The sequence below is a fragment of the Gracilinanus agilis genome, chromosome 1 (genome assembly GCF_016433145.1).
Source record: "Gracilinanus agilis isolate LMUSP501 chromosome 1, AgileGrace, whole genome shotgun sequence".
Taxonomy (NCBI): Eukaryota; Metazoa; Chordata; class Mammalia; order Didelphimorphia; family Didelphidae; genus Gracilinanus; species Gracilinanus agilis.
The window spans coordinates 366651404-366661534 of record NC_058130.1 but is presented as its reverse complement, the minus strand read 5'-3'; the positions used below and the strand labels follow the sequence as shown (position 1 = coordinate 366661534).

The 10131-nt window shown below is 37.4% G+C and overlaps 1 protein-coding gene across 1 annotated transcript; it reads right to left on the bottom strand.

The window, feature by feature from the left end:
• Nucleotides 1–968: 968 nt before the first annotated feature.
• MOCS2 (molybdenum cofactor synthesis 2) lies at nt 969–6329 on the bottom strand. Its single transcript, XM_044664011.1, has 3 exons — nt 6204–6329; nt 3774–3895; nt 969–1133 (listed from the first exon to the last, which is right to left on the bottom strand). Exons 1-3 carry the CDS (start codon nt 6219–6221, stop codon nt 1007–1009), a joined length of 267 nt encoding a protein of 88 aa, XP_044519946.1. The 5' UTR covers nt 6222–6329; the 3' UTR covers nt 969–1006.
• Between the last annotated feature and the right edge of the window lie 3802 nt (nt 6330–10131).

Below are 10131 nucleotides of genomic sequence, written 5' to 3'. Positions count from 1 at the left end.
TTCAGAAATTATAAAACTGTAGAAATGAATTGGTATGTATGGAGCTTTCCTCATGACAAACATACAGGGACCAAAAACACTGATATATTTGCATATACGTATATATATATGCAAATATAGACATATCCATATATATGTATATCTCTATTTATATATATATATATTTATATATATAATATATGTTTATATATTTATATATGTTTATATATATATGTATCTGTATATCTCTATTTATATATATGTTTATATATATATACATGACTATTGCATTTGAAAGCACTTATTAAGATGTTAAATAATATGTTCTAAATTTTAAAATCAATAACATAATAAATTTTAAAATCAATAACATAAACCATACCTCATTCTTCCTACAATAGACTAAGGCTAGGACACAGATACTCATTAAATGATCACTACATGTAATTAATATCAGATTTTGATTCAATAATTTACAAAGATGACATGGTCCTGGTGGGTTGGGATGGCACTATCTAAGAAGTTGCTTACCAGGTCCACACAAAAGAAATGAACACTATGTGAATTTCAAAGTATAACATTTTCCCATTTCAGTAACTCCTCTGCCCACTAAAAGCCCTTGATTGATATTCCTATGCATGTGAATGAAATACAGAATCAAAATAGGAGGCAGAGTAGTACAGGGGAAAGAGCAATGTGTCTGCATTCACATCTGGGTTCAAATTCTACATCTGATGACCTTGAGCAAATTGATTAACTTCCCTGGGTTTTCAAGCTTCCTTATCTATAAAGTGGGGTAATTGGACCAAATGCCTTCTGAAGTCCCTTCTCAATCTAAAATTCTATACTGTATGAATGCTTCAGATTGATATTAACATGGCATCTTAGAACAAAAATAACTGATCCTGACACATAACGAAAAATCAGCAAGCCCAAAAGAATTACTGCCAAGTTTTCTCATTTATTTTTCTTCTGCATGACATTGGTAACAAGTGGTAAACATACCTACCCCAACATCCCAGAGATATTATCCTCCACTAATGGGGGGAATAACTGCAATCTCGTCGCCTGGTTGTAGGAACAGGAGTTGATCTCCAAGCTGGACATATTCCTGACGAACAGCAAATATCACTTGATCTCGTACATCAGCTAACCTGAAGAGAACCCAAAACCCAAACCACCATTTTAACTAAGCTGTCAAAGTTGTGATAGACTCTAAAACCAATAGCTGAAATTTCATTCTTCTCAAAATCTAAAATAAAAATTCAATCTAGAGTAGTTATATTTATTCTATAAACAAAGGCAAAACATACATAGAAAAATGAGGAAACAAGAATTGAGCCATTCATGAGAAATTAAAGAAAAAGATAAAAAAGTAAAATGAAACTACACAGTAAATACATACATTATGTTCACGTTACTCTGTCTTTGAATGGGCTAAATTCACTTTAAGGAAGAACTTAAAACAAAAGACAAAACTCTTGCTCAAACTGCTCATTTTTATCTCTTTTGGAAAAAAGAATACTTTATCCTTATATTTGGTAACCTTTTTTATAATAATACTGTTAAGTCAAAATTTATCTTTTTTTACTGTTACATTTAGGGGGTATTATCTGAATTGGTATATATTAAAGGTTGTTATAATGAAATTCTGTTCTACCCTCAAATTATTATTAAATTCCATTATATAAAAGTATAAAATGCCATTTTGGGGGGGGTGCCATCCTGAAGCTTCCCAAGCAAGTTTTCAACTCATGTTCTGAGTAAAAAGAAACTGGCCTTTTCTGGACCAACAGTTAAGCTCTTCACTGCAGCAGCTGGATGATCAATATAGTATTTACTGGAAAGTGTCTTTTTTTTGTCTGTGATTTTATCCTCTTGGTTGAAGGTCAGCAACTCATTTATAACTTAGCCTAAGGCACTGAGACAATTAAATTGACTTGCCCACCATCATGCATGTGTCAAGAAACAGTTCTTCCTGACTCCAAAGCCAGGGCCCTAACCAATTTGTGACTGCCTTTTTTATTTGTCATATAGAATTTAAAAAAAAATATGTGCTAGAGATGACATATACTGTGCCAGAAGGAAAGGAGGATTTCCCAGCACCTCTTCCATAGCTGCTGGGCTGGAGGCAGGGCCAAGAGTATTTCAACAGGATCAGGCACACGAATGACCTGTTCTTTTTAGTTCTATGAACAAGCAGGCAAACTCAAAATAGCAAGTGATTGAGTCAAATGCAGGTTTTTTTATTCAGTGTGACTCTAAACTGAATATAATAAGTTTTCCATATAAGCCAAAGCAGGGACAGATAAATGTTCATATTACAAGTCTATTTTCTCTCCTGAAAGATATAATCACTGCTCACTGCTAAAATTATAATGTTAAATATGGTATCTTCATTATGGATTAAATATCTATATTAAAGATTAAAACTTCATTATAAAACAAGTACAAAAATAATTTAGAAAAGTGTGCAAATATTACTATTATTTTTTTAAAACTTAAAGAAATGAAATGTAAAAACTAAAATTCAATAGCAAACTTTGTTTTCTGATGTCTTTTAATTCCTCACATTTTAGCTTTAAAATTTTCCAAGTTTGAAAAAAGCTCAAACTTATTAAAAATTTTCAGAACAAGATTTATTGCAATTATTATCAAATACAGAAGTTTTAGTCGTAGAGACTTTAAGAAACTGTCTAATAAGAACAGCACATTTTATAGATGAGAAAACTGAGGCCCTGGGAGAAAAAGTGAGTTATTAGACAGTTTTATGTAAAAAAGCAGCAAAACTAGCTTTCAAAGTCATTTCTTCTGCATCCAAACACAATTCTATTTCCACTATGCCACATTAACTCCTATATCTGCCCAGAAAAAAAAAGTGACAGGAGAGCATTAAAAAAAATCAGGAAAAAACTGAACCAACTTAGTGTATAGTCTTCTATCAAGTTATCAAGCCTGCAGATACTTAAGTCCAAATGTTTAAATTCACTCACATTTTTAGCTGTTAATTTTATACATTCTGTAAGAGATAGGGTTATGGGAACATGTTGAAAAATAACTGAATCCAGAATTTTTCTCAAGAGATGAGAACCAGTGATACTACTTAAGATCAGTCTTTTTACAGGTCAGGATCTGGCAGGATGAAGTCCACAAGATGTCCCTCTCTCCCTTATACAGCGAATCATGATTCTGCTCTAGAATGATATCAGCTAACCTGCCTATGTAAGAAAAGAAAAAAAAAAAAGAGAGAGAGAACCTGAAATATATCATACAGTTGAAGGAAGAACAAGAAAGTACCCTTGTGACTAAAAGAAAACGGACAAGAACAGGAAAAAATGATCATTTGTAAAAGCAGGAACAAAAGTTACTCAATGTATTCCTGCCAGGGAAAAGCAGTTGTGCCAATTGGTGATATGACTACATAGAATTATGGCATGGGAATGTTTGTTTTAGATCATAGTCCAACTCCTTCATTTTACAGAAAAGTAAACTAAGGTCTAGAAAAGTTAAGTGATTTGTCAGTCATACAGCTAATTTGGCATAAACTCAGGACCTCTGCCACCTAGTACTCTTTCCACTATGATACAGTCTCTGGAGACTCTAAGAACGATATGTTTCTGGAGTAAAAAAAGAACTCTTGGGGAAAAAAATTCAGTCTACTCTTATACTGAATGAGCTTTCCACTTATGCACCCAGGACTGCCTTTCTGGAAACAGAGAGTTGCCATTTAAGACTCCTTTACAAAAAGGCCCCCAACCCTCACTACCCAACATTGTTCACAAATGTTAGACTACCTAGGATGTCGACTTTCAATCTCTTCCCACAGCTTCAGAGACTTAATCTGTTGTGGCACAGCAAAGGTCTCTGAACGAACACCTGCTAATTCAGCACTTCTTGCAAAATACAACACAGTAACCTACAGAGAGCAAGGAGGAAAAGGTCATTAATAATATTGCCACAGTCTTATTTTTCCTCCAAAGTAGAAGGAAAACAAATCCAAAACAAAACAAAACCCTTTTATTATTTCAAAACTGGAGAAGTCTCGTCAGGACAACATAGTTTAATACTCTTATTTATCATATGATAACACTAAAGCCTAAAAAGGGCCCAAAGTCACATGTAATTACAGACATGAATACAGCCTAGGTCTTCTGACTTGTCAGTTCAAGTACTCTTTCCAAGACACCACAAACATTCAAAGTCTGAATTAATGTACTTTGCAAGTGCATTATTTAAATTACCAAGGCATAGTACAAACAATAAGTATTTAATAAATGTTTGTTCAATTGAAGTGAACTGAAGATGAAGTTTTGTCATATATTAAAAATACAGACAGAAAATTGTTGATCAACAAATTCAGATCTTGAGAACATTTTTTAAATTTTTAGTTATTTCTAAGAAAAAAAATCTTTAAATTTTTACATTCAAACTCCACTAAAATATAAAGCTTTGTTAAATATGTCCTCAAACTTTGAGATATATCACTCTTTTCACTGAGAGCAAATAACTCACAATAATCTTAGACTTGCTCTCATTTTTATACCAGGAATAATGAATTTGATTAATAAGTCAGTTTTCAAAAAGCATGTCTGATCAAGTGACAAATTTCACCCATTATTATAAAATAATTCATGGATGCATTACTTTAATAGAAAGGACTTCAGTTTCCTCATCTATAAAATGAGAGGTTTGGACTGGATGAATTCTAAGGTTTTTTTCCACAGGACTCTCGTAAATCCTACAATCCTATGACCCAGTTGCTGAAGATTATGTTACATAACATATTGAAATAATACGAACATTTACAAAAGCAGGTGGGTGGAGGCAGGGACTGAAATTAAAATGACCTGAAACACCGGATAAACAGGTTAATGAATTCCCAGGCTCATTAGGAAACTCTGGTAAAGGTTTTTCATGAAGTTAAATAATGCTCCAAAATTAGAGGCAAAACATTAACCCAGCAGTTCTAAGTCATTGAAACAAATTAATTACTGGACAATTTTGCATACAAAGAACTATTTCTTTAAGGTAATGCATGATTCTTGACTGTAATTTTTTTATTCAAACATTTTTCTAGGCATCTGCAACAAAAGTTACAACTTTACTAATCACTTTTGTAACCTTAAAAAGGGGTTGTATTACTTTTACTGAAGCCAGGAGTGAGGACTGTAGTGACAAGTGCTGGGGGTATAAAATGAACTTGACTGCACAAAACTGAGGGATGAAGGGAGGTAGTGGGTATTCTAGGACCTTGAACAGACTTCTGAGACCATCCTCTTATAAATGAGGAAACTAAGTACCAGGGAGACTAAATTATTTGTCCAAGGTCTAACGGGTAGTAAGTATCAGAGGCAGTACTGGAACCTAGATCTAACTTAAGGAGTCACAACAGCAACAACAAAATTAATTTAAATAGGCCATCCCTATTTATGCATTCTTGTTTTTGTTTACTCATTTAATTATTTTACTTTTTCTCAATTACATGCAGGCAAAAAATGTAAACTTTCAAAAAAGAATTTTGAGTTCTATTCTTTCCCTCCCTCTCCCCTTCAGAAGACAAGTAATTGTATAAAGATTATAAATGTGCAGTCATACAAAACACTTCATTAGCCATGTTGTGGGGAAAAAGCAGACCAAAATAATAAGTTTTAAAAGTATGCTTCAAACTGCATTCAGATTCAGTTCTTTCCTCTAGAGATGGGTAGCATTTTTCATCATGTCTTTTGGAATTGTCTTGGATCACTGTATTGCTGAGGATAAGTTATTGAAAGTTGATCACTATAGAATATTGCTGTTACTGTGTACAATGTTGTCCTAGTGCTCGTTTTACTCCTATCATTTCTTTAGACAAGATTCTTACCCTTTGCGGGGTTGGGTGAATGGAGACCTATTGCTCTATTCAATCAATCAATCAACAATTAGGTGCCTACTACGTGTCAAACACAGTGCTAAACAGCTGGGATAAAAAGAGAGGCAACAGTCCCTGCCCTCAAGGAGCTTACAATCTTAAGGAGTCAACTCGTAAATACTTAGCACTAAGTTATATATTGGCCAAACAGAACAGAATTAATAAAAAGAAGGAAGCACTCCATTTTCTAGGACCATAGATTTGCAGCCAGAAGGGACCCTGAGGTCACACTCAGCCCAAATCTCACTTTCCCGATGTGGAAACTGAGGCCCAGCAGGGTGAAGCGATCCACCCCAGGTCAAGCCGCGGTTCTCACCTGGCTCTGAGGCACCATCCCGCCCTAGGGTGCCTCAACTCCGTCGACACCTACAGCCGCCCGGCCACACAGCCCTACTGGGCCTGACCCGAGAAGAGGAAAAGGCAGAGGAGGAAGGCGGGGCTAGCACTGACCAACACTTCAGAAATGAAAGTTAGCAGACCCCGTGGCAGCCCGTAGCATAGCAGAACACCGGGGCATGCGCAGACAAGAGCTGGAGAGAACCACCGCACAGGAGCTCCGGAATTACGGTCCCGCCCCCCTCTTCTTTCCATCCCCCTGCCCTCGACCCCAGTCTGTGATATCGCGAGAACTTCCATTATTTTGCTGTATCTCGAGAACTGGGTCTTTCTGTAATTTAAAGGCGCAGGAAGGGATCGGCGCGTATATTCCTCTCTAAAAGGCCGAGGTCTTTCCAAAATAGTAATTTGAGTTGCTACTTCTATTTTTCTGTGGTAGGCTTTGACTGTGGTCGCGGAGGTCGCTTCTTGGTAAGGACCCTTCTTTGCTGAGGTGATCCTGCAAAAGCTGAATTCATGTTTTCACACACCCCACCGCCTCACAAACCTGCTCTTCCACACAACTTGTGAGAGCATCACCATCTACCCAGGCTGGGAGCAACCTGAATTTACACCCATCACCTTAATGCCATGAATTAATTCAACCTTCTGCTGTTACATAACACATTTACCACACTCTTGGACCATTGTAATAGAGGGCATCCGACCTCCCAGCCTCCCACCTCCACCTCACCAGTCAACAAGATTTAAAAATGTCTTGTAGAGGCTAAAGATAGAAACCAAACTAAATTAAATGATCTCTGTCCACCTGGGGCTTAGATTCTATTTGAGGAGATGATCAGTACAAAGCTACCAAAATAATCTTAAAACGCCAGATCTAAAGGGATTTCCATTTCCCTCTACAATAAACGTAAGACTTAACAAGATATATTAAAGCCTATTACAAACTGGCTGCAATTTACACCTCTTTTTGCACTCAATTTACAGTCATGTTTTATTTCCCTGTCAAGTACAAGACAGGTACTAGGTGTCAGAAATATATCTACAAAAACAGCAATCATAGCAGATAGGGAGCTTATAGTACCCTAGCCACGTGAAGACTTACTCAGTGGAAGGGGCAGAAGAGAACGGTTTGTTAAGGTAGCAGAAGCAGGTGCTGTGGAGCTCTTGGAGTTTCTTGAAGAAACCAAGGTCATCCACTCCATCTGAGCCACTACCTTGACTTTTGTCTTGCTACAAGACTTTGATGGCACTGATAGAGAGAAGGATGATGACTGTACAGTTCTGCCTCATTTAAATTCAATTCAATTGAGAATCAAAAGCTATCACCAATGATGAACTTTTGTTGCTTTTTTAGTACAAAGGACAACAGTACAGGGAAATGTGAAGTGAATGCAAAGTAATTAAGGGAAGGGGGATAGGGTTCCCTGAATGTTATATTTAAGCTGAGCCTTGAAGAGGAATTAGGAATTCTAAGGAAAATGAACATTCCAGGCTTGAAAGATAGATTGAGTAAAGAGATATGAAGGAAGAAGATGGAATGTCATACTGGGAGTAGTAAGAATGCCAATTTGACTGAAACTTAAGACTACCAAGACAACATTGTGAAATTCTTATGGAAAAATAGTGAAGCAAAATTCTGAAGGTCTTTAAATGATGGAAAAATTAGGATTTTATACAGAAAGCGTCAGAAGCTTGCTTTTTGAGGAAGGGAATAATATAGTTCATGATGGTGAACCTATGCCATAGGAGCCAAAGATGGCAAACAGAATGCTGTCTGTGAACACTCAGTCACCCTCCCCCCACCCCAGAGTTTGTTACTAGAAAGGCAGAAGGATTCAGGCATCACTACTTCCTTCCCTCTCTCCACTGTGGTTGATGACATTTTTTCACATCACCTGCCCCTCTGCCCAGCAGCCCAATGGGAGCCCACAGAGGGTGAGGTGTGTGGCTTATAGGCAGAAGAACTGGAGGGGAGCAAGGCACTGAGGCCACTCCTCTCTCCCTCTCTACACTCCCTGAGGACATTCCTCACTTCACCCACCCCTCTGCCCAGCAGACTAATGGGAGTGCTTTCTCCCTCCCCTGTGTAGGGTAAGGGGTGGGTTGGGGGACCAGCACTGTGTGTCTTCATTGATATAGTTGAATCTGTGCCCATTGGAACATTATCTTGGTACTATGTGAAGGTTGTATGGAAAAGGAGAATAGGCAGAGACTCTATTGTAATAGGTATAGGCTTTAAAAGTATAAAGGCAGATTTTTACAAGTAGATTAGGGAAAGTCTTGGCTGGAAGTCATGAACATTCTGTATAGAATGCAGGGGATAGGAAGGAGAGAGCTAAGCAACAGACATTGCTGTTTGTGAGGGCTTTAGAGCAGATGTACAATCAGTAGTCCCTATTTGACCTGGGATCTTGGAGCATGGCGAAAGTTGCAAAGGCTGAAGACATCATCCTGCAAGTCAGCTCTGAGTAGGGAAGAGGCCTATGTTCTGGTGGACAGTCTGCAGACATCTCTCCCTACCTGGTTACTTTGGATCATCAGCTGTGGAGGAGTTGGTTCCTGGTATCCTGAAGACATCTCTGGAACAGTTATGAGACCCCAAATTCAAGCCCTCTTCCTCAGATCATTAGCCAAGCTGTCAAACCTGCCAGAAGCCAGGATGGCTAAGGAACTTACCCCTTTTGACTCCAGTCCTGGGCAATTAGATATAGTTTCACCTCACCTCCTCTCCCATCCTCTTAAAAAAACAATTAAACTGTTTCCCTGGGTTTTTTTCTTCATACCTTGAAGTTTCCATAGAGTGTATTTATTACACTGAGTTTATCCCTTGTCTATGAGAAGCAGGGTGACAGTTAGGCCTAACTGCCACTTCTGTCAACAGACATTTTCCTTAAGTTAAACCCAGTCTCCCTAACTTGTTTGGTGCCCCCTACTGTCCATTCCTGTCTCCTACACACCCTTCTGGACCCACATATAATATTTAAGTTATCTCCCCTGGTTTTCCCCATAAGACTATACAGAAATGTGGTAGAAGTAGTGCTGGATTTAAAAGCAGAGGATAACTACCCCTGTGGTTCTGATCGAGTTATTTCACTTGTTTCCTCAAATTAGTTATTCTTGGAAAATTGGGAATTTCTGTAAAATGTGTAGGTTAGACTAAATAACTTAAAAGATCTCTTCAGTATAAGTCAATGATCCCCAAATTCCCCTAATAATTCTATGAGATATTTTCTACTTACTTTACAAATGAAATAATAGACTCTGAAAGGTCAAGTAATTTTCACGGGGTCCCACAGCCTAAAAATTTCTGAAGTAGAACTTAACACCTGAATTTTCTTTTTCATCTAGTGCCTAGTTTCAGGCAAACATAGTATAGGATAAGGGTCAAGAATATTTGGGGTAAAGCAGCTAAGTGGCACAGTATATAGAATGCCAGTTCTGGAGTCAGGAAGACCTGAATTGAAATCTGGCCTTAAATAGTTACTAGCAGTGTGACCCTGGACAAGTCACTTAACCCCGTTTGACCTCAGTTTCCTCATCTGTAAAATGAGCTGGCAAAGGATATGGCAAACCACTCCATTATCTTTCCCAAGAAAACCCCAAATAAGGTCACAAAGAGTCAGACATGACTGAAACAACTAAACAATAATAAATATGAATAAAATACTTGTCCTAATTGAATTGTGTTGTATCCTCCTACTTTTCCAATCTGTCAAGTTACTATTTAATATAAGTCTTGCTAGATTCAAGACTATATTAGTATTGTCTCTGGACATACTATTGTGTCTGTACTTTAGGAACTGGCTAAATAAGAGTAAGTGATAAATTATTTTGCTTTGGCTTCTCATTAAACAGATAAAATTACTAGTGAGTCTCAGTCCCATAGTCTCCTTTATTAGGATAAG